This window comes from Plectropomus leopardus, chromosome 5 (genome assembly GCF_026936395.1).
Source record: "Plectropomus leopardus strain MGB_pleo_1.0 chromosome 5, ASM2693639v1, whole genome shotgun sequence".
NCBI classification, from domain to species: domain Eukaryota; kingdom Metazoa; phylum Chordata; class Actinopteri; order Perciformes; family Serranidae; genus Plectropomus; species Plectropomus leopardus.
In genome coordinates, this window is record NC_142180.1 from 16,302,711 (window position 1) to 16,328,098 (window position 25,388).

Sequence of the window (25,388 nt, forward strand, 5' to 3'; positions counted from 1 at the left end):
TGTCATACTGTTTGTTTTTTTAATGTAAAAGGTAACTATAAAATAAATGTAGAGGAATAAAAAATACAATATTAACCCCTGAAGTGAGGTGAAGTAGAGATATAAGTAACATATAAAATGGACATACTCCAGTGAAGGCCAAGTATATCAAAATAGTACTAAAAGAAACAGTACTTGAGTGAATGTGCTTACCACTACTGGCCTGAAGTAAGCTTTTCCAAACCTATGATGCTGTTTGTACGTAATATTACCATTGACTTTTAACGCACGACAAAGGAAGAAGATGTTTAGAGTGGCCTCCTAATAAACTGAACAGCTTAATCTTTAACTCAAAAATCTTTAATTTTCAACTTTGCAATACATCTGTAGAGTGAGAATTAGTCTACTGATAATATGCACAACACACTGTTTCCACACGCTTATTAAGTGTTTCATGTTCTGCATAATGAAAAGCTTTGATTTCAACAATAAGTTAGCTGTTTAATAGTCCCCTGGGATGGCCCCAGAATACAGCGGGCAGTATGTTTTAATTTATGGCTGTAGATAACTGTGTATGTTATCTGAACACGTGGAACAAAGTTGCCACCTGGCCACGATGCATTAATCATTAGATGGATGGATGATGCAACACCAGACTGCAGTCAGGTGGGAAACAACAGCAGCTGGCAGATCTCAGACCTGAATCAGGAGCTCACGGGTCTTATATTTATTTTAAGTTAAGTCAACAGTCTCACACAGAGAAATATGAGGAGGCAAATGTTGATTTTATGACTAAGAGAGCAGGATGTTGAAACAGAAACCAAAAAGGAGGCTCTACAGGATAATTTTCCTCCTAAGTAACTATCAAGCTTTTCCCAAATGACATGAAATGAATTTTAGGTGTTCTATTGGTTAAAAAAATAGTGCATATAGCTGATATAAACAGAAAAACCATCTGCCCAGGGGAACATACCCTTGGACACCCCAAGGTCTCGGCTGAGCCTCAAATGGTCAAAACATTGGGCTCTGTGCCGGGTCAACTGCAGATGTTTGACTAATTTGTGTTTTGTGCTCATGGCTGCTCTGCAGGACGTTTGACATTGCTTGACTTGCTGTGTGTGTGTTAATCCAGTGGTTTTTCCTTAAGCGAACTCTTTTTTTTTTTTGAGTAAACTGACTACCCCTGACTAAATGACATATTTTATGATTTTTTTTTTACTATTATATTCAGTGCATAACAGTAACAGTACAGAACAACTGATGAACTGTGAAATTAACCCAAAGTGTGAACACAATAACTGCAGGAATGTGTATTAAGCCATTAGCATGGCTAATATTAAACAGAAGATTCCAGGTATCAAGGATATTTTAGAGAATATAAAACAACAAACAACAGCCTTCAACTAAATATCAGATTTTTTTACTCAAAAAATCACAAATGGTCTTGAGCATCCACAGTAAATAATGTAGAAGGCTGCTGCCTCTTGTTGTTTGTTTGGTAATGTTTAGAAACCCAGTAACTGGGTGTACATTACTTATAAAAAATCTTAACCAGCATATGTTAATGGTAAACATGACATTGTTGCACTTCAATCTTTTTGGTGCTGCACAGCCAGAAATAAAGAAACACAATGTTATTCAGAGCAACTTTAAGCAAACTAGTGAGAACCCCTTAACCTACGAGTCTGTCGATTCACACTAAAGATGCTTAAAAGCGACACTGCTTTCTCTCCCTGCATGCATAATCATAACAGCTGGTTTACAGTTCTAGCTGAATGAATATAAAATACAACAGCTTTGTTAAAGACAATACCCTTTGGCTTCGTGCTCTGATGTTTCACTTAGTGGGTTTGCTCAGTGTTTTAGCAGACCATGACCTCTGAGTTAAATAACAGTTAAAACACTATAAAAAAATGCATTTAGCTTCTTCACCACGACAGAGCTGGACACAGAGCAGGAGGCAGTGAAGGTCAGAGCTGGTGATCACAGGAGCCACCTAGTGGTTTAAACTCAGCTTTATTGGTCACAGTGGAAAGAATCACACACCAGATGCTAAAATAATATATTCTAATGTGAACCCAGTTTATCTAAAGTAATATTTAAGATAATACAGGATGACTTGTCTTTTTGTCTTACAGTTATGACTGATTGAAAGTTTGATCTAAACATGAGAAAGGTGCACATGGCTACGTGAATAAAGAGGACTTATTTAAATTCAGACACAGACCTTTACCAGACATTAATACTGGACTAAAGAAGCAAACTGAACTGACTGACTGCTGCTGTGTTTGGTTGAAAATAAGCAGCAGTGCACTGTGCGTAAATTACAATATTGATTTTATTGAGGTTCGTTTCTGCAGCTCTACATGGAAGAGGAGCAGTGCTCCAAATAAAATCAGAAATATGACATTTTACATACCGATACAGACACACATACAACACATTCACTTCCGATACCAGATCTTGAGCTTCTTCTCACGTTTGATTTTCCTCTGCAGCTGTAAAGTCCCATAGAGAAGAGCCTCTGCTGTGGGGGGACAACCTGAGGACACGCAGGACAAAATTATTATTTGGTGGAATTTTCATTTGGCAGAGTCACAGAAGTTCAGTCTGATTGATGAGCAGCATCTGTTAATTACTTATCTGGTAATTCACTTATATCTTTGGCTTCTTATGTTGTACACTAATCTATCTGCAAAATGCCGCAAAATAATGACAGGACATAACTATGCGCAATATACAGTGTGAATGCTGCTGTGTCACAGCAAGAGAACTTATAATGCATTCATCGTTTACTTCCACCACTTGTTACAATAAAACACTGTAAGCATTACTTATATTACAAGTATCTATTAATAATTCATGTAATAAGGTAATAAATGTGCTACTGCTAAATTACAGCCGCTACAAATAATTCAATTGCTTCTAGTACTGATAAACTATTTCAGTTAGTTCTACTTGTACTACTTCTATTCCTACTGTGATCCTGAATTGTGCACATGGCCAAAAGAATGTGGACACCCAGACATTGCACCCTATGTGATTGTTGAAAATCTCTCACCATTGGCTTTAATCTGCTGCTAGAAGAGTCTCCACTGTTGTGTGAAGGCTGTCCAAAAGAGCATCAGTGACAGCCACTGATTTTGTGTGACGAGGGCGACTTGCAGTCATCATTTCATTCCATCTTAGAAATGTTGGATGGGGTTGAGGTCAGGGCTCTATGCAGGTCGGTTAATTCTTTCAAACTCTGCAAACTGTTTCTTTATGGATCTAGTTTTGTGCAACGGGGCATTGTCATGTTAAGTCTAGAGCCCCAAGGCTGTCCACATACTTTTGACATAAAAGTGTTTGCAATGTCCCAATATTAATGGACAGTATTTTTCAAATCCATTTATAAAAGAAATTGTAGAATAAAGGTTCTCACACATTTTCATTAGCAGAATGTTAAAAATTTCCATTACTTTTCAAGGATCCCAAAACTATTTTTTTAACTTGTCAAGCATTTTTCAAATGTAATTTTTTAATTTTAACTAACTGGCATACGTAAAGGGAGAGTCAGAATGCGGGGAGAATAATTTAGAAACGCACATGATGGTAAACAAAATAACACACACACAGCAATGTTAAATCGACAGCAGAAAATACATTTGCCGTTATGTTACAGTCATTTTTCTTTAAATTACTCCATGTAATGATTTAATTACACGCAGCAAAATTCCATGATTTTTCTGAAACTTTAAATGGTTTTGACTTACTACATGATTTCTAGACCTGGAAAATGTGTTTGTAAAATGCATGACTTTTCCAGGTTTTTCATGGCCATGATAACCCTGTATGTTTTATAGTTTCCATATTGTGTTGTGAAGTTTACCTGGAACGTAAATGTCCACTGGTACGATTCGGTCGCAGCCTCTGACGACTGCATAGGAGTAGTGGTAGTAGCCCCCTCCATTAGCACAACTATAAAAGAGGGGAATCATGAGGACACTGTTAGTTATAGAAACTGTAAAGACGTTTAGACCCTAACACTAAATACTTTCAGTGGGAACTCCACTTCTATAACAGTGTATGAGATAAAGATACCAAAGATATGCTGAGGAAGAGGAGGGCACACTGCCGATAACTTACCTTCCCATGGAAATGACGTATCTGGGCTCTGGCATCTGGTCGTACACCTGTTGGAAAGAAGACGCGACTCAGTCACTGTTACATAACTTCTGACTAAGGACTAATCTGTCCTTTCAGCTGGAGGAGAGCTTCATGCCCATCTACCGATCCAGCAACAGGCTGGTCATAATCCAGCCAGCATTTAGACAGCTGCACAGTTCTCAGCGCTCCCATCACGCAGACAGAAAAGGCTGCGAGAGAGCAAGCGAGAGCGAGAGAGAGAGAGAGAGAGAGCGAGAGAGAGAGCGAGAGAGAGAGAGAGCGAGAGAGAGAGCAACTGACAATGTCTATGTTTTCCTAATTTTTCCTCCATTTCACAGACCTGAATCAAACCTGAGACCGTGAAGCGAGGAAATGATAGTTCCAGCGCACACCAGGATGCTCAGGTTGATATTATTTATGAACAGTTTGCATTGAAAACAAAAGCGGAAGCGAACTTCACGTTTCACATATGGCGTCATCAGATTCACTCAGTGTTGGATTACCATCATTAAAAACGTTACAGGCTCATTAGCAGAGGATGACCATTTACTACTACTTTTTGATATCTTATTATGAGAGTATTGTTCTTTATGAAATGTTGTTTATTATAGCTTTACATTCATGAATTTTTTAACCTCTAAAATGTGTATTTATTTTGAAATTAATTCTACACAGAAACATTACAGTTGATGTGACTTATTGTTGAAACACACCCGTCTCATCCTCTGCTAATAAGCATGTGATGATTCATATGGAACAGCTGACGGTGAATAAACAGGGAGAATCTGATGAAGCCATATACCAAACGTGTGGCTCTTTCCTTCCTTTGTTAACTGTTCATAGATAAGTATCGACCTGAGTTTCCTGGCGTGCGCTGGAACTTTAATTTCCTTGAGTCATCGTTACCGTGGACCAGCTGGCACCCAGGAGAGGTACAGCAGTGCATGATTCTTTCTTTTTTTCAAACCTGAGACAGTGTTTGAGGTGTTGTTGGAACATCCCAAATTGAATTACACCTACACATAAGATGCTTATGATCCCGCCCTTTTCCTCCCTCACCTTACGGAGAGCCGGAGCCATCTTATTGGTCAGCGTTCCTGCCACGATCATGACATCAGCCTGACGGGGACTTGCTCTGAACACCACTCCGAAGCGGTCCATGTCGTAACGAGGTGCTGCCATGTGCATCATCTCCACCGCGCAGCACGCCAGGCCAAAGGTCATGGGCCACAGAGAGCTCTGAGGGGGATGCAGAGCAGCGATGAGTCAACAAAACACTTACAGAGGAGACACATTGATAGAGCTTCAACTGTTTATCGATTAGAAGTACACTATTACATTTATTGCCAACTAATCTGATTAATGATTAATCGGTTTGGGTAGTGTTTCAAGAAAAAAAATCTGATTCCAGCTTTATAAATGTGAAATTTTTTTTGTTTTCTTTGTTCCTCTATTTCAATAAACTGAGAAAATAAACAACAGATCAATCAAGAATGAAAATAATTGTTAGTTGCAACCCTGCCCATCAAAACACTTACAGTACTTATCGAAAACACACATGCAAACAAATTACTTCTTCAAATCATTGTTGAACCAGATGTAGAGATGCACCAATATATCACATTTAAGAAGTATTAGTATCTCTAGTGATATTTGGCAAACTGTGAAATTAGTTAATTTTCTTGGTTTGTTTCACAGAGACGGACAAAATAACACCTGAAAATACACAAACACAACAGAAAATAATACAAATGGCATTTTATGAAGCTCATGGTTTGTGGTTTTGTTAAACAAATACCCCATAAGTTCCTGTCAGTAAGTGTTTGGGAGGAAGCTGCATTGGCATGTTTTCAAGATTCTTCAGATTTTTCTTGTTGCTTCTGTGCACAGTGCTGTGTTTGCAGTAAACAACTCTCTTGCTTGTTAGACCATTCGGATGCCATGAAAACTTAACAACTCTTAACCGTCAGACCCCCAGTACAGCAGACACATACTGTAAACAACTCAACATGGCTGACGTGTGTAGCTGTTTTTGTAATGATTGTCTTAATTGCTGGTAGATACATGTTTAATAAACTAACCTTTTCTACGACTGCTGGTAAACACAGAGCAGAACTGGGGCACCTGAGCAGGTAGAAGGTTCTGATAATTCACCAGCTAAGATGACTAAAAGATCAACGATGGCATTTTCAGTAAAAGACAAAGAGATTTGTCTACAAAAGGCAAAACCACCAAGCATACGACATTTTAGACAAAACAATCACACACTACACGCTGTGGTCACACTGCACGTCTTGAGACGAAGAAAAATGATAGATTTTGATCAATCCACATGTGGGTGTTAACAGAACCAACATCCTCTCATCAACTCACCCTGCGTGCCCAGTTAACCAAGTCGTCCAGCTTAGTGATAACATACTCCCCCTTGCTGCTGGCTGCAGCTGCTGGTTTGGCTGCTGCCACAGCCGTGCTCTTCTCTCTGACTGGAACCACACTGCAACAGAAGGACGGAGGAGATCTTCACCGTGTGCAGAGTGTTTACCGAGTGTCTGTTCGTCATTCTGATATTTACACCGGAGTATTTCTGGTTAACTCACCTCGTGGTGGTATTCTCGCTTTTTGTACTGTTGTGCAGACTCCTCTGGTGAACAGCAAACACTGAAATGGGCCTGTGAAAAAGTGAATTGAAAGTCAATTAAATGAATAACCTGAGAAGTAATACTGAAAAGTTAATGTAAAAATATCTTAAACACAACATACAGATATAAAAAAAATTTTTTTAAATGGAGAGCCCAACAACAGTCAGTTCCTCAAGAGGGCAATATTGTAATTCCACAGAGTGAGCAGGTTGAGCAGAGCGTGTGGGCAGATTTTATTGTGTGATGTTGATTTTGTCTGAGCTTCCTAAACTTGATGATGCTTTAAAGGATTAACGTGACTCTTCCTCTGCACAACACACAGGCTGAGCGCTCCTGCTGCCTAAAGCAAGACTGCACAGCCTGTCAAGCACAGCAAATGTTTCAGCATTTTCTTTCCAGTAACGATTGTTTCAGTTTGCTAATCTTACCTCCAAAAGTTTAGAAGAATTTCTCTTAAAAATTACCGAAATGAACAAAAATAAAAACTGCATAGGCTGTAAGTGAGTTATTAGATACATTTAAGACTTAAGTACTTATCAGTGTTCCATGATTATGATGTGGTAAATATATTTCAACCTTGCATTTACTGCCTACTGAGATTCATTTAGTTCAGGGTTTCCACACATGACTTCTTTAGGTCCCATGATCCAATTTCCACACTTCACTGTGTATATGACTCTTCCTGGCCGTGTTTTGGTACTTTACTACTCACAAGGAGGACAGTCTCACTTCCGATAACAAAAGCTGCCACACTATGTCAAATATAAATGTTGCCTGTCATAAAGTGGAAGGCTTGGGCAGTATTAGTCATGGGCAATGAAAACTGCAAGTTTTTGTCTTTTTAATCAAGAAGCAAATATAACTTGTTTGAGTTCATTTGCCTTACTTGACAGTGCATCCTGTGGTGCAACAAATGCGCATCGCTATTGTGCTTGTTTTAAATCGATGCATAACAGAGCTATGTTGTGTGTCAACAGCTAACTTAGAGAAAATAAATTCTCCCTTATGTTACATTTTGTAGAAGGTTATCCCCAGATCACCGTAACAATTAATTGAATTACACACAACAAAATTTCATGACTTTTTCAAAACTTTCAATGATTTTGACCGATTCCAGGACTACACATGCCTGAAAAACATGACTGAGTAAGTCTGTGACTTTTCCAGGTTGTGGGAATCCGGCTTAATTGGTCTTTCCCAATGGCTAAAAAATAGATGTGTTTATGTGGGAATGCAATACAAACTCAACCCTGTCAAGGGTATACTGCTCTCGCTGTTCTATTATCAGCAGGATAGAGCTGAAGTAAAATCAGTTTTTAAACAAGGATCAGGATTAAAGGGTTCTTACCTTGTTGAAAAGCTGCCAAACATGGCCAGGCGAGGCGCTGCAAAATAAATGTTTAGTTTAGATGCACATACATGTGAAAAGGCAGAACTATAAAAAAGTTTCAACATTGTGCAGGAGAGGTTAGAAGACAAAATGGCTTAGTCACCATACACCCTGATCACATTGTACAATTGTGATGTGTTTATAAAGTTTTGCAAATGCTACACTATCCAAACGCTGGCCAGGTGGTGTTCCTGGTTAAACACTGCATTTAGTTGTGGCTTAAGTTTAACTCCGATGAGATGACCTAAAACCAAATACCTATGCGAAGTCCGGACATTGTAGCCTCACCTACAGCCAGCTGGGCGGTGGTCCTCAGAATAACACAAATATTTGCAGCTGCATGTAACCCGACACCTCTTTTTGTGTTGTTTTCAGCAGGACAGTCAAACGTTTTGTGGATTGTTATTGAACTGCGTTAGGCACTACTTAATATGTTGAATTTGAGAGTAGCCACTGACGATCTAACAGCCCTGAACTGATATTTCACGAAGAATAATGTTGGAAAATACAGCTGACAAACTCAAACTTTCACAGCTTTGATGGCAAGTTTGGTTTAAAAATCGTATTCATTATGGATGACACGCACTGAAGCTAAAACATTTATCTGACATGTTAGTCCACACACGACGCAGATGAGAGTGTCCTTCTGTAAAAGACATCTTGATTAATTTTGGAGTGAAATAAGTCGTTACGTGTGTTAGCTAATGTTAGCTTGACTGCGCTGCAGCTGGAGCTCATGTAAGCGCTAACCGTGTTAGCCTCCATGCTAACGCAGACAGAGCAAGGTCAGTGTGCGCATTCACGAGAAGTTACAAATACAGTCACCGGCACTCTCAAACCACTGCCCAATGCACCTTTACGCCCTCACTCTTTTAAATACACTGAACGAACCAACTCGGAAACCAAACAAATGTTTATAAAAAGCGAGTCTGTTTGATCAAAACATCACTTACCAGCTAACGCCGCCATCTTTGGGATTCTGATTGCGTCACAGTGCTTCCTGCGCGTGTGTGAGCTCGAGACGCTGAAGGCGCTGACGACAGAGCGTTTGTATTAACCACAAGGCCCAGCTGTTCAAAAATAAAATACAATCAGTTATAATGAAAATAATAAATTCTTGATCAGAATGATCCGGATTTAGGAATCCAATGTTTCACGATCCAGGATCAGCCAACCCGTTTTTAATTCTGCGCCCGTTTTTTAAAAGCAACATTGTATTAAATCACCCTGATCCAGTTACGCTTTCAAGATTACCAAATCCGGATTACCGGTGTTATTAAAGGTGATCCATTTCACAATGTAGGTTACTACGTATGTAAAGAACATCAAATAGAATAGCCACGTTTTCTTTTATTTGAAGTGACAGATGTAGAATAAAACAATACAAACATCCCTTACATTTTCAATTTCTTATAACTGTCAGATCCCCTCATCTGACTCACACAAAAAATGCACGGTGTATATTTTAAACAATTGCAATTATTTGAAAATACTTTTGATTGTGTAATTTAATCAAAGTTAAAAAATTAAGAGACAACACATTCACTTGCAGTTAAACTTTTTTTTCAGACTGGGTGCTAAATCCTCAAAGTGGATGTCAATGAAGTAAGGATCAGGATAGCAATCCAGTGATAACTCTTTTTTTTTTTTTTTGTATTGGATGTTGTAGGCTAGATGACCTTCAGCGCGAAGGACATCTGGCAATAAAAAAGTTAGAATTGGAGCGTTGTCCTGATCTTTACTGCATTAATGTAAAGTTAAAAATGAAAGTTAAAATGAAATAAACTTTGTTTGATATTGTTTGTTAACTGGGGACAAAATCCTTTCTTATTTTTCTTTACTGTAACTGAAAGGCAACTTCAAGTGAAATGTGTGTGTGCTTGTAGAAGGTAAACATTATTTCAGGCTGTTAAAACTTTATTGTTCCCAGAAACAACACAGAGGACATGTCCTCACTGTCCTCAGTGGCTGCTATGGCCTTGGGTTGGACAACACTAGCATATTGACAATATTATTGGTAGATAGAGAGTTTGAATACTGTTTATCATAGAGCCTTTTTTGTAGCTGTTTAGCTCCCTCCAGTGGGGTGACTTGGTGTAATGTGACAGACTTTTTAAAGAAATTTCTGAATGCAGTTTTTCAAACAGATATATTTTTTAAAAAACCTATGTGATGATTATATTAACATTTAAACTAACAAAACTGATCAGTGTACATAGCAAGGCACTACTGTCAATGACACATTTGAACTATTTTTTGGACTTTATGTTCATAAGTGTCTGTGCAGAGGTGCAGCAGCAGACAGTTGTAGATCAGGATAAATAACTTAAAGCACAAAACAGCCTGTTTTCATTTCATGCACTTTATTTTAGCACCATTATCAATGTATATGTAACTCATAGTATTTGAGCATAGTTTTCTGGTCAAACTCGAATTTTATTTAAGAAAGCATGATTTTATTCCCTTGCAGCGTAATCTGTGAGAAATCAATTTCAGAAACACGATCACAACTTTGCTGCACAATCTACATACACTGTTGTCTTTTAAAGAACTGGTTTTGTACTTTCACTTTAAAAGTTAGGACTTGTCTGACCCAGATAATTAAATTTGGAGCAGCAGCCTGGCTCTGCTGGTTGAGCTGCATTCAAGAAGCGTGTTGTCATAACAGACACATTTATTTAATTAGAGATATCACAATATACGTCTTATGTCAGACCGAGCTACCTGAGTGTGATTTATAAACTAACAGGTAGAGAGACCTGTAGCAGCTGTGTTTTGGAGCTTTTGAGCCAGGCACTGACTGGAGCTGCTCCGAGTCTGACAGCAGCAGACTGTGGTTTTACTGGGCAACTTCCAGTGGAGAAAACTGATGAATGTGAAGTGAAGTTCAGCTGTTTTTCCATGGATTTAAAAGAATATATCCTGAATCCCGCCAGGCTGTGGCAAAACAGCATCACAGGCTCAGAGCAAAGCGGCCTGGCAATGGACTATCAATTAATCAGTCCATTATTTTTTGATGAATCATTTAGTCTATAACGGGAGTCTCAGGATCAAATTACCTGTGAGCCACTGGCCAGGAGAACACTCACTCAAAAAAATAAAACTCTAGAGACTGAAAGTTCATTCTTACTGCTGGAAAAAGCAGTTGACTAAGTAATCAAATGTGTTTTTTTGAGCTTTTTAAGAACTTTTAGCCTGAGGGAAGATTGTGTTAAGGACCAAGAAGAAGACATTTCACTGACACAATACCTCTCCATCATACCTGTCGACTTAGTGTAGTACTATAGTATGCAGTGCTCTGTGGGTGTAGATTTCAGGGAGGAGGCAAGGAACATGTTCCCCTCAATATTTAGAACATGTGCATTTGGAATTTTCTTTAATTTAATTTTGACTGAACCAAAATTTCAAGCAGAAAAGGCACAAATTGCTGCATAAAAATTTACTGATTCAAATTTATTGCGTTGCTTTTTAAGCACTTAAGCACTTTATTTACATCCAAAAAACAACAACCAAAAATCCCAGCGTGAATCAATGTCCTTTTGTTCATTAGAAAACAGCTGGCGGACCACCTGGTACCCTAATGAGGGCCAAATTTGGCCCGCAGGTCATAAGTTGGGTATCACTCGCTTAGTATTACATCACTGTTGTAAGTTGCACATTTAGACACAGTTTGGAAATGTTAAATTTGATATTCACAGTTTTCATCAAAATATAGAAAATAATGGGGTGGATCAGGCACCCAGTCCGGTACTTTGATACTGCTGGCAAGCAAAATGTCAACTATGATGAGCTGCCAAAAGTGATAAGTCCAGACTTCACATTTGATTGGTCTAACCTGCAGGCAAAAAAGTTTTCATTTATTTATTTTTTTTATACTGCTGGCAAAACTTGGTTTGTTGGAAAATAATTTAGAAAATAAATCATATTTGAAAGAAAGACACAGTCAGCACTGCATTTACAGAGACAGGCTGTGGACCTTCATCTGGCATGCAGGACTTAAACCTTTTCTTTCATTAAATTAGTAAAAGAAAGTAAATCTTTACGAGTCTGACAAATGTTAAATAAATTGCCTTTAATTAAAGCAATTTGGGAAGCTCTTTAATCTCCTGTTGACTAAGTGGTCAAAATGAAGTAAATGCAGCCGTTGTCAGCATCCTGTTTTTGTTTTGGCCTCATTTTGCACCACAAACCGAGCAGAGCATCAGCAGCAGCAGCAAGGATGCCAGCAGGGTGGAGATGGAGAGCAACCAGAGAACATCGAGAGCGTGTTATCACATAATGACAGTCCCAGCACTGAAAACACACACTGCAGCTCCTCCAGGAATAGCTGCTCAGTCAAACAGGTCAAAGTCAGAGAGGGAACTAAAAACTGGAAAAGATGAAAGACATTTTTACGAATGGCTTTTATTCTGTCTTCATCAGGTACAAACTTTCTGGGCACATTAAAATTATAATAAAGTCTGACGACTGCAGTTGCTTTGCGTGTGGGTTTTTAGGTCAAACCAAATTCAGCCATATATATAGCAGAGCTGTTAAAAGTACTTAAGAGTTCAAAACATTAAATATAGGCACTGGAATAGCTTAAAAGGACAGATGTTTTAAGACTACAGCATTGTCCAAAGGCGTCCTCTGCCACTAGCAGGGAAAGAGCTCTTGCATTTCAGATAATAAGCATGAATCCACATTTTAAAAAAGTCCTGTATAGGAGGAGCAAAAATACAAGTTAAGCCGTCACAGACTTGGAGGTCATGGTGGCAGCGTGTGTTGCTGTGCTGAACTGCAGACCACAGGAATGGCCTATTTTAGGAAAAGATCTCCTCCTCTGAAAGAAGAAAGCACAGCTCGCCTCCTCACTGAGCGTCCAGGATGTCTGTGGGTAGGACGTCTGGTTTGCCACTCGGGCTCTGTGATGTCTCCCCTGACCAGGAAGAGGGGGTGACCTGATTATAGAGGATGTCCTGAGAGCCAAAAAGTGGCTCCTTGAGATTCAGGGTGTAGATGAGGAACAGATTGAGAGCCACCATGGCGATGAGCGGGAAGACGGTCAGGCCGGAGCCGAAGCCTCGCCAGGAGCTGCACACGTTCAGGCTGACCCAGTAAACAAGCCTATGGAGAATTAAACAGGAAATCAGATCAAGCTAAAACTTTACTGATAAACACTCACAACCTACCTGACAGTGTTTCAAAGAGCAAGACTCCCAGTTAAACCATTTTATACGTGCTGAAGTCATGTAACAGTGTGTCTACACGCATAAACCAGTGAAATGTAATACTTTTTGAGACTTTTTCAATATTACTTTAAATTATATTTAAGAAAAAAACAGGGTGGAAAAACACAAAGAGTGAAAATATACTCTTTAGACATGTTAAGGTCAATTCAAACTGAACAGTGTACAGTGTACATTGAGTAAAGTACATTGACACTGATGATACTGTGTTTACCACACAGAGAAAATAACATGCAGGCTGGCCAGCAGAGCCTTAGTTTAACAATGCAGACTCATTGTGTGACCTTAATGCGAAGAGGGAGCAAAAATAGGGGCACTGAGGACATACAGGTGTTGTGTTGAAGTCAATTCCCCCGTCGAACAATGATTCCCTTCTGTTAAAGGATCAGTGTGTAAGATTTAGGGGCATTTCGGTGTGTTAACTGTTCAGGAGGTTTTACCGGGAGTCAAATTATTCACAGAGGTCTCTTCCTTTACGAAACAAACGCACCCAGTGATTTAAACTGGTAAAAACACTAAATAAAGCATTTTCACTCTAAAAAATTCGTGTTTTTCCAACTCTCTCACCATGGACGGCATGCTGATGACAGTGGCCAACATGACCCTGTATAGAGTGTTTGGTTTGTCCATTCTGGGCTACTGTAGAAATGTGGTGGTGCAACATGGCGATGTTTGTAGACAAGGACCCACTTCGTATGTAGCTATAAACAGCTCTTTTTTTTTTTTAAAGATTATTTTTTTGGCATTTTTGCCTTTATTAGATAGGACAGATCAGCAGTGTGAAAGGGGGAGAGAGAGGGGATGACATGTAGCAACGGGCCGCGAGCTGGACTCGAACCCGCGGCCGCTGCGGCACGGACAGTGCCATTATTCAAGGGGCGCCTGCTTTATCGACTAAGCCACCGGACGCCCAAACAGCTCATTTTAAAGTCATAAAAACACGACAGTTCATATTTTCAAGGGATTTTACACTTACAAAAACATACTTATTGTATTATATTCCATTTTTGCTAATATATCCTCCCAAGTCCTACGCACTGGACCTTTGTAATGATGTTCCCCATATAGAAATGGAAATTCTTACTCTGATGTGACTAAAAAACATTTAAGACCCATCAATCCATCCAGAATTTAGGACTATTTAATACCTTTTATGGCCTTTTATTGATAAATGTGTACTTGAGACATTTTAGGCCTTTTTATGGACCTGCAGCCTGGTCCTTTACAAGTAAAAGTAACATTTTTGGCTTTGATCAAAATATATTAACAACAATTGGATGAATTGAAATTAAATTTGGTTCAGACATTCGTACATTGAGGATGAATTAAAATAACTTAAATGATCTGCAGACTTTTCCCATCCCTGGTTAATGAACAAAAATTAGCCTCACTTTGCGTTTAGTAAGATAGCATGACTAGCATGATGGCTACATGTTAAACTATAGTAGTGACCATGGGTACATTTAAACACACTCCACAATGGACTGAACCCCACCCCCATCCACAGCAAGACAGAAAAACAGGTCAACAGCTTTGAATATCTCAGATTCATCATAAACAATATACCAGGTTCCAGTCAACACATCAATAAACACCAGTAAACCAGCAAAGACTCACTGTCATACTAAACTCAAAGCACTGTCTGTTGCTGCTTTATGGAAGCATAATTCAGCCCATCCTGCTGCTCCTGCTGCCCGTACTGCTCCAGCTGCTTCTTCCCTATGTTAACCATTACCAGCAAAGAAACAAACTTATGAGCATCACACACACTGCATCCAAAACCATCTGCGCTCCCACACCCAGTCTCTCAGATACGAACCTCAGAGCCACGCCCAGAACTCAGAATAGCAAACGACACTGATCATCCCCTCAATCAACACTTCACATTACTCACATCTGGCCGGAGATACCAGACTCTTAAATGGAGAAGATCTCACTTCAGTTTTATCTCAAAAACATCTGTCTTGATGGCACTGTTGTGAGCTGGGATGATGAATACATTAATGGAGATTTCTGTGTTCTGTCTACATCTGTATGTTGCTATATTTGTGTATCCATATGCTTTTGTGTACTGGCAGCGGAAACAAATATCCCTCTAGGACATTAAATCTAAATCCAAATGGTAAATATGACCTGCCAAACATCAGCATATTAACACTGTGAGGATGTTATAATGACTTGTTGCTGTATGATTTCCTTCTCAATAATACGGCTGGGTTGCACCAACAATTGATTTAAACTGAAATCGTCTATAATCAGAGTTTAGTAAAACTAGGTTTAAATGAGTAAATCCAGATTTAATATTAAGCAGAGCACTGGATTTTATTAATAGGATCAAGCGTCATATCAAAATGTAAGTAACAAATAATAAACAAGTACTTAAATATATAAACACATACATATTCAGCATGCTGTTGGCACCTAGTATGTATAAAAAAGAGTTGGAGTCATTAGCTGTCTTAATGGCTCCTTTTCTGTAACAATAAATGTTACATTAAATGTTACATTGTTGCTATCTTGTTTAAAGTTGCCAGCTTAACAGTACTCATGGTGACAGTTGGCCTAATCTTCCTGTTCAGCTCAAAACATCAAGTGTACTTGGTAAACCAGTATCTTGACAAAAATTCGTCATCATCACATCATCATCATATCAGTCAAGTGGGTTGAGTTTGTCTCTCAACTTTCTCTGAGGAACGTGATTCTTTGGCCCAATTCATCTCGAAAAGGCAGTCATCAAAGAGTTAAACCTCCTCAACTGTAGGTTTAAAGTTAACCCCAAATCACAGTTTAAATTTGAGTTTAAAGTTTTGGTGCAAAACAATTAAATTTAATCTATGTTAAGAGAGAGAGATAGAGATTCAAAGTTAATCTTTATGAATTTTAAGCTATTTTTTTTAAGTTTGGTGCAACAGAACTGACACTTAAACCATGATTTAATCAGGTTTAAAAGTTGATCCTTGTTTGTGCAATCCAGCCTAAATGTTTAATATGCGCTGCCCTGCAATCAGATTTGTCCTTATGTCTTTATTGTGAACTGACGTGATGTGTGCTTAATGTCCCATGCCGTGCATCAAAATCACGAACGAGCAACCTAGTTTAATTTCGAAACACTTTCCTTCATCGAACACTCCTTTGGTCCACATCTGAGCCTCACCTTCCAAAGATAAACATGGTGACCAGTATAGGCACCAACTTCAGCTGGTCTTGAGGAAGTAAAGCGGCCATAACGACAAGGTTGAGGATATAGAGGAGTAACTGCTCCAACGACGCTGTGACAAACAGCTGCTGCACCGCCTGTCTTCTGGGAAACGACTCCTGCAGACCGAAGGAGGCTGTGCAGAACTGGCACGCTGCACCCATGAGCATCGCTGTGAGGGATGAAAGAGCAATAAGTCAGTTAGCATCTTGAATCTTGGCCATCTTTCCACAAACAACTCCTCACTGCACTTGATCTTGTCTGACAGCATACTTTGTCATTACAATATCTTCATTTGAATACAGCAACTGCCAGCAGCGTGGCCTGCACGCAAATACTCCTCGCAGTCATCAGCTTGACAAATAGGTGAGAGGAAAATGGTCTGGACGGGCTTTGGTTGGGATGTTTTTGCCACCTGCCCTCTTGATTCTGGTCACCCAGGTTGGAAAGTGATTAAAATATTCTGAAACAATTAGGCCACAGCCTGGGAGACGAGAGACGCAGCCAACCTCTTATTGTAGTTTCCATTTAAAGCTATGTGCAGGAGAAGGAAATTATGCTTCTCTCCAGAGGCCCGGGGAGACGTCTGCTGCTCTGAGGTTGAAAGCGCATGAAATTAAAGGGGACAGGAGACACTGAAACATTCCAAGACAAGGCGGCCAGACAAACCAAATCCTCTCTTAATCTTTTATCTTTCATTTGTGGCGCTCACTCGGCTGTTTTTAATGTCAGTGTGCAGGTGTTTGAAGCATACCCAGCAGGATGGGGACGGCTGCCACCACGCAGCAGCAGAGGGTGAAAACGATGCGGCTGGTTGTGTCGGGGCAGTCGGGGGGTTTTATAGGGACATAGAAATAGAGTGCATAGAGGATCCCAGCTGCGCACAGAAGAGAAGCCAGCACTGAGAAGAAAGCAGGAACTCGGCCACTCTGACAGCATTTACACTGGCAGCAGCGGCAGCAGCATCGTCCCCGATCTGAAGCCTCCTCTGTGGCCTCACAAGTCTCTCTCCGCCCCTCTGAGCTCCACACAGTCAGCTCCACGCTTTCTGGCGGGGGGCCTATCAGAGGCCGACCCTCATCCACTGTGCAGTCCAGAGTGGTGGATTCTGGACTCCATCTCGGTGTGTCTGTGCCGTTGGGAATGTCTCCCTGTGAGGCTGGGGTTGGAAAGCTGATGCGGTTTTCCATTGCGGCGTCCAAATTGTGTGCTGTGATGATCGGACTGGAAAGAGTTTGATCCAGCTCCCCCTCCTCTGTCTGATCTGCTTGTGGCTCCACTGGGAGGTCGTCGCCGGGCTGCTGGTGGCAGGGAGCAGAGCCTGTTCAAACCAGAGCACATTTTAACACACAATCCAAAACCGGATACTGAGAGCAATCAGCTGCAGACTGACACTAATCAATCATCCCCTCACTGCAAGTCAGGCCTGCGTCTCATGTAACATTTTGGAGGAGTGAGCACATGGCTGGATTAACCTATTAAGGGGCCTCGGGGCCAAAGACTGCTGTTTGGCCCCTACTGACCCCACCTCCTCTGTGTGATTGAAGTACTAATACTACACCGCAAAAACACTCTGTAAAAGTCTAAGTAATGTAGGTATAAGTAAAAAAGTAAGAGTAAGTAAGTATAATCACCAACATTTACTTAAAGTATTAAAAGTAAAAATACCCAACAAAGAAAACAAAGAAGCAAACCACCAAAAAAAAAGAAAAACAATATAAGATAAATAAATAAAATAAATAAGAAAACAACACAGGTTTATTAAAAGATTAGGTTATTAAAAATACTTGCCAATTTATTTCCTGTCAATTGGCTAATTGGTTAATCCACTTGTTGTAGATGTATAAACTGCTGTGTAGTGTAATTTATGACAAAACATATTTTATAGACTCTAGTAACTAAAGCCTTCAAATCAATGTAGTGAAGTAAAAGTACAATATTATTATTATCCCTTTTAAATATAGTGGAGTAAAAGTATTAAGTAGCGTTAAAAGAAAAGAATCAAGTAAAGTACAAGTACCTCAAATTTGTATTTAAGTACAGAACTCGAGTAAATGTAATCTGTCAGCTCCTCCATATTCTCATCGTTACAGCATACCAAGAGACAGAAACTAACCAGGTGTCCTGAGCAGGAATATTACAACATAATCACGTGATTTCTTTGTGTGAAATATTTTGTGATAATTTGATTAAGCTCTAAATAATTTAGGAAGATGCCCCATATGTACCCAATATAAATGGACTTCACTACAGTCCTGAGACTAGACTCACAGGACCACAAAAGAGGACCCACCCTAGTGGATAAAATGCACTTAATCAAATACCCAAAAAACAATATATAGTAGTACATAGTAGTACACAGACATAGTAGTTGGAGGTTCTGGGTCTCTGTGGTTCTGGCTCGTTAATAGTCTAGCTTTAAGTGTCTTGTTTCCTTTTTTCTTTAAAAAAATGTAATCACATTATATAGAATCAATTATTCACTTAACATCAAGCATCGTGAGGCAGTGTGCAGAAAGAGTCACTGAGGTCCTCTGCAGCTGTTTTCAGCTTTTACATACAGTTTGTGTTTTCACTGTTGCTGCAGGCGGTCATATCAACATCCATGAAACATCTACGTAAATGATTTCCTGCAAACATTCACCTTCTTCACATTATAGATGAGGTCTCCCTCCTGTAGGACTGCACCGCTTTGGAGTCTACATAAGTCTGTCTCATGTCTGTTTTGACTTAGGACCATAAAAAACTTTTTTCTTGGTCAGTTACTTCTTTATGTTATTTATTGTGTCATGCACATGCATGCACTTGGTCCACATGGACTTTATAGGACACCACAACTGCATCTGCAGTGGTTAAATGTTTTTCAGAAAACAGCAGAACTTTTTATATTCAACATAACAAAGGACTTAGTCTGCAGTCCCGTGCTGGACATATAAAATCTGCCACAAAGACTGCTTTCCACAAACATAACTTTAGTTATTTAATATTCCATCCAGAGGAAAAAGTCCTTAGTCCTAAAGTCCTTAGATAGTCAAATAATGAGCAATAAAACATTAGGTTTTCAATCTCACCTATATAACATAAGAAAACAAAGCCATTCCTTTTCAGGGAGACGATGAAATCTGTCTGTTTCTAAAGCTAATAGTTAATATATGACTAGTAATAATAATAATTCTGTAATGCTGAGAAAATTTAATACAATTTCAACTCTATATGTACCCAAATGTAATTGTACTTTGTTTTTTTCCACCTCACAGCGCAGGACATTGTTATGTCCTCATCAGTGAAAACCTTTATGCAAGACACCGATGTTGATTTAGTCCAGAGTGTCTGTAGATCTACACATGTGCTAAACATAAAAAAAAAAACCTCCTTTTATTATGGACTGCATATTAACTGTCGCTCTGCTTTAATCAGCCCTGACTCCTTCTTAACCCTCTTTCGATCCAGTCTGGACTCAAACTCGACTTCTGCCTTGGCTAATTTGCTCTGGCCTCCACTCAAATCCTGCAGACAGTAAAAAACAGCAGTAATAACTCACTCCTCAGCTGATTGGTCGCTGGTGGCTGTTCAAGGGAGCGCTGGGAGCCGGAGACGGAGTGGGAGGACGAGTGCAGCTCCTCCACCGAGGACTCTGGGCTGTCTGACACCGGCGCCAAGGAGATCTGCGTGTCCAGGTCCAGGAAGGGGGAGAAGGAGAGCCTGGTGGGGTCGATGTCCTGGAGCTGGTTGATGATGTCGCTGATGGACTCCTTCATGCTGTCAAGCTCCTTCGCATTCTGCCTGTTAGTGGCCTGAAGCCCCGAGGTGCTCATAGTCACACAGCCTTAGAGGAGCAGGAGGAGGTCCAGACAAAAAGCAGACCGAAAACAGTTATAAACACCAAACCAGGGACACACAGTTACACCACCTCCGTTCTCCTCCAAGTGTCTGAGGAGCCAAATCAGCGTACGTCTTTAAAAAGCAGCAGAGTTTCATCTTTACTTCTTATTTAAGAGAGGCAATTCTTCACTTTTTCAAGCATCTGAGTGCAAAGAAGCCACATCAGAATAAACACTAAAGGAATATTTAAGGTCATTAAAAAAAACTTTGGGAAACTGTTTCCAACCAAAATGACAAGCACAGAAGAATTATGAGTTGTACACTTATTTGTTCTTTATATTTATATTGACAATTTATATTGTCGTTTGTGTTTTTTGCATCTCTTTTATCTCCCTTTTATTCAACATGTAAGTTTACCCACTTACTTAGTTTACTTTTTTTTCTTAACTAAAGATTTAAAGTCCGAATTAGGAATGTAGCCTATATAAGCACTTAAAAGTTTTTACTGGGACTTCATGTGTGGAGTGAATTCATGCTCATGTTATGTGAGGAAAAGAGCTTTTTGGGTGGAAATAAAGGAAATCAATGTTTATATATCAGTGGATGTACAATAATCAGCACTGACAGGAAGTCAGAGTTTATCTTTCTCTGCTAGGTAACGCACCCTGTGCATGTTTGAACTGTTTTCATGTAAGTATTTCTTTTACTTGAGACTTTTTCTCACAAAAATAAACACATGTAAAACACTGTAGTGATTTAATTTTGATAACACTGATATGGATAGATGGAAATAACACACTGGCACATACTACAGGGTACATTTTTCTACCTCTATATCTAACAAATAAGACTGCACATTTGATTGTACAACTAGGACACTGAGGTCATGATCTCTGTATTTCTTTTTTAAGAATCTGAGATTTCAACAACAGTTTATATTCAAATATTAAAAAAGGTATTCATGGTGGGTATTTTGCAGGTGCATTTCAGTGTCTTTAGACTCAAAATACATTTGACTTAAGTACTGGAAGAACTAAAGTTACATATCAATAGAAGTGGCATTCAAATCAATGATTTAGAGTCTGAGCCAGGATTGCCTGCACATGGCTCTCAACATGGAGGTGGCTAAGCCGATGGCCAAGAGCTAATGATGCTAACAGTGCAAACAACATAAACAGCTCTAACTACGACAATGGCGCTGACAAAGCTAACGGCGTTAACCTTGGGGAGAGGAACCAGTAGGTGGGTGCTACGCTTCCGCAACAACCATATCTCGCTGCTGTGTGTTGGGATGGCGTTAGCAGCTGTAAGCACTGTATGAACGAAATGGAGAGTGGCGGAGATTAACTAACCGGTGGGATAACGCACAAGGAGTCAAATGCACTAACATGCACACATGGCCAGACCAACTACAGCAACAACGAAAGGGGAAGATCTGATTATTACACGGCGGTAGGTTGGCATGATTTCACTCTCTGTTCAGGATTCCATTACTCCACTATATCTTTACATTGCAAATTTACTGCTATATTAACCCTTTAATACCTGAGCAAATTGGCTAGATATCCTTAAAAAAAACATGCAAAGAGGGCAACAAGCAATTCAATAAGAGATTAGTAAAAACTTACAAGAAAATGACCTGAAAAGTTTTTAAAAAGTAAAAAAAAAGACAATGACCTCAAGAAAGTGCTAAAAAGGTGTTCTTATTTTTTCTGTGACATAATTTAAAGTATATAAATAAGAGAATTATAAATATGGTTTTCGATGACATTTTCCCCTTATTTTTTGCTAATATATTACTATAATTCCCACCAGCTAATTGTTAGATTATTTCCCTGTCACCTTTTACCAGTTCTTTGCAGTCTGCAGGACAGAAATCAAATTAATTTGCAGTGGCTTCAGAGATTTAAGAGTTAGTAAGAAAACTGATGTTGGTCCAGTTGTTAAAGGGTTAATGATCTGAATGTATATAGACTCTTTAACTTTGGGGAATATAACAAAAAACAATAATTTGAGATTTGGAGAAATACGCATATTCGCTTTCTTTCCGAGAGCTTGGTGAGATGATTGATACTGCTCTCACTTTGGCCTTTTAATTGTGAAGCTGAAGCACCTGGCTGGCTTAGCTTAGCATAGAGACTGTGAGAAAAAAAAAACCCAAACACATTTAAAGCTTCAGTTTATGCACGTATTAAACAAACGAAATACTGGCACTGTTTACTAGTGATCCCTGAAGGTTCTGGTCAAATTCGGATTATTTTGGACAGAGCCAAACTAGCTGTTTCCCCCTGCTGAGTTTGCATTTTCTTGGATGGCCAACCAAGCTCTCCCTATGATTGGCCATAGGACGATCAGAAATAACACAAAGCAGGATTACATCACTATAAGGGCATACATAGTTAAATTTGAATTATCCTACAGTTAAAACACAATCCACACCATTTTTTAATGGATAACTTTAAATTACATTCAATCAAGAGGATAACTCAGGACTGAATCATTTAGTCAGCAGCAGTGAAAAGTAACTAAGTACATCTACTCTAATGCTGCACAGTTTTGAGGTACTTTCCATTTTATGCGACTTTGCACTTCCACTGCACTAATTCTTGTATTTCTTACTTCTTTGTATCGGCCAATAACACTAATTAATTAAAATGCAAAAAACGTAAGCATGGGGGGATTAAATTTGAAAAACAAAAAAATGCTGGGAACTTGTATGTCATATTGAAAGTTTCAGTTTTGATTAAACATTTGCTAAAGGCATTTAAATAAAGATTTGTGTTGGAGTTTGTTATATTCCAAATTCTAAATACTGACAGAAAGATTTTAAATTTTATTATAAATGAATAGCAGTTCCAAATATCAGTAATTGTTCTCAATAACTAATATCAGCCCTGAAAAACAAACATCGGTCGACCTGTTAATAATATAGTTATTATCATTCTGGCTGTTGATATTCTGCATAATGAGTATACCTACTTTCACTTTTTATTCTTAGAGGTAATTGTGTTGCCACATTTTAATGCAGGGCCTCTTATGATGGAGTATTTTCATTGTATTGCTACCTTTACTTAAGTAAGTATGATCTGAATACTAATTTTACCATTAATGGTTACTTTTTCGATGACTTTTGACTGAACAAACGCGCAAAATATACTTTAGGTAGACGACGATGACTGGACAAAGGCGACCGACAATGACTGTAAAATAACACCACTCACGCGCCTTTGTTGGTCTGCCGTTATTTCAGAGCTTTTCATTAACATCTGCAGATTGAATTTGGAGCATTTTCTTCTGGATGTTTTTGGCGCACATCCAACTGTGGCGCAGAATCGGCACGCAAAATCTGCGGCGGGGATCTTTCTCCAAACAAATGAGGACTTTGCCTTGTATAGTGCGCAAATTAGGACTGGTTGGACTGGAAGGGAATAAATCTCGCTGGTTATCAGAACTGGCGTGGCTGTGGAAACGCGCGTAGGGGCCAATGTGCTTTAACTCCCCGCTGAAAAAACAACTTCTCTCCCGCTGCTGAGCAACTATTTGTTTTTGGGGTTTTTTTCTTTTTTTTTTTTTTTTTTACAATTCCTCTTCCACAAAGCAAGTGAAGTCTGCTCTTGTGTAGTTTAACATATGGGTTACGGGATGAGCCTAATTTGGTGATAAATAAATCAACCGTGCCCGCATAAATGTGCGCGTAAAGGACACGCAAGTCCTTCTCAAATAGCAGCGCTGAAACCTTATATTATGTGGCCATTCAGCAGCAATTACAGCAGTTTAACAGCCAGATTTCACACAAATGTTGACTAATTTTGCTCCGTGTTGTGCCTGTTTAAGCGCTTTATTCATGAGAAGCATGCCGCGTATAAATGCACTTACTTTAGTCGGAGGTTGCAGAGTATTTGGTGAGTTTACTCTTCTCGCAGTAAAAAAAAAACCTCTCCGTCCTTCTCTGCCTTTCTTCCCTCCCCCTCCGTTTGCTTTTTGTCTTCCAGGATCCTGAACTTCTGAATCAAATTTCAGGACGGACAAAATACTAGGATTTTCCTCCGCCCACTTAAGTTTTTTTTCTTTCCTGGGTACCATGTCCAACACCATATGGAGCAAATAAAGCCGGGGGAGGAGGAGGAGGAGGAGGAGGAGGCACTTTCTCCCAGTTTACCTCCAAATTCAACATTAACAGTCACATCCATCACAAGCACGACTTTAACTAAACAGCTCCGTAAACATTTACACTGAAACTAAACCTCCGCTCTCCTCTAATATTCATACAAAGAATGACAGCGTGTAATCACTTTACTTGTCTTGTAAATCTTTTGTAAAATAAATAAATAAACAAAAAATTAACCATGTGGTCCCTTTATTCTCCTTAGCACTGATTTAGCATTCATTTATGGATAATAATTATAATGAATTTAATTATAAACAAACATATTAGGGCTACTTGATATAGAGAAAAAAAAAGACATTATCCTATTTTTGACCAAAAGTCTCTAAATCGATATTTGACATTGTAGCGCTGATCATCAGTGTTTTCTCAAAATATACACAATGTGATCTTTGATAAATAATCATCAGTAATGTGGATCAGGGGCGTACATTTAGAAAGTGCAAGCAGGGTGGTAACTGGGGTCCACAGAGACAGTGGGCCTTCAAACAATACGTTGGGCACAAAATGAGCTACTGCAAATACTTCAGATTGCCACTTTTAAAAATGTGTCTATGTTCAAAGACAAACTCACATTAGATAAAAAATGGTGCCATTTGCAATATATGTCATTGAAAAGGCAAGCCTATCTTCATTATGGTTTGCAGTTTTTTTTTGTACAATATTCAGTAGCAATCTATAACAAAACATGTTCTTAAGTATATGCGTGTCCTACAAAAACTATATAATTATTCTAAACCATTAAATTCAATGAATTATTCCAAATTTTACTTGGTATTTTTTGTCATATACAGAAATGCAATGATGATTTTTGGATAAT

The 25,388-nt window shown here is 39.1% G+C and overlaps 2 protein-coding genes across 2 annotated transcripts; both read right to left on the reverse strand.

The window, feature by feature from the left end:
- Positions 1 to 1,978: 1,978 nt before the first annotated feature.
- On the reverse strand, positions 1,979 to 9,224 carry ndufs7 (NADH:ubiquinone oxidoreductase core subunit S7). Its single transcript, XM_042516141.2, has 8 exons — positions 9,111 to 9,224; positions 8,116 to 8,152; positions 6,726 to 6,797; positions 6,502 to 6,622; positions 5,188 to 5,367; positions 4,108 to 4,154; positions 3,851 to 3,939; positions 1,979 to 2,521 (listed from the first exon to the last, which is right to left on the reverse strand). The coding sequence occupies exons 1-8, from the start codon at positions 9,124 to 9,126 to the stop codon at positions 2,424 to 2,426; spliced, it is 660 nt and encodes a 219-aa protein (XP_042372075.1). The 5' UTR covers positions 9,127 to 9,224; the 3' UTR covers positions 1,979 to 2,423.
- A 2,361-nt stretch (positions 9,225 to 11,585) lies between these two features.
- LOC121941188 (uncharacterized) lies at positions 11,586 to 24,490 on the reverse strand. Its single transcript, XM_042483921.2, has 5 exons — positions 24,280 to 24,490; positions 20,123 to 20,407; positions 17,336 to 17,902; positions 16,540 to 16,753; positions 11,586 to 13,263 (listed from the first exon to the last, which is right to left on the reverse strand). The coding sequence occupies exons 2-5, from the start codon at positions 20,394 to 20,396 to the stop codon at positions 13,008 to 13,010; spliced, it is 1,311 nt and encodes a 436-aa protein (XP_042339855.1). The 5' UTR covers positions 20,397 to 20,407; positions 24,280 to 24,490; the 3' UTR covers positions 11,586 to 13,007.
- Positions 24,491 to 25,388: the final 898 nt, after the last annotated feature.

Bases quoted from the DNA above. Each gene is read 5' to 3' on its own strand.
- LOC121941188 (XM_042483921.2), bottom strand. From the start codon at position 20,396: ATGAGCACCTCGGGGCTTCAGGCCACTAACAGGCAGAATGCGAAGGAG. The intron at 17,903-20,122 runs GTGAGTTATTAC...TGGTTTGAACAG, and splicing joins AGCGACCAATCAGCTGAGGA to GCTCTGCTCCCTGCCACCAG. The intron at 13,264-16,539 runs GTGAGGCTCAGA...AATTCTCCATAG, and splicing joins ACCATGTTTATCTTTGGAAG to GCTTGTTTACTGGGTCAGCC.
- ndufs7 (XM_042516141.2), bottom strand. The intron at 6,623-6,725 runs GTGAGTTAACCA...CTTCTGTTGCAG, and splicing joins AGCGAGAATACCACCACGAG to TGTGGTTCCAGTCAGAGAGA. The intron at 3,940-4,107 runs GTAAGTTATCGG...CCTCTTTTATAG, and splicing joins TACGTCATTTCCATGGGAAG to TTGTGCTAATGGAGGGGGCT.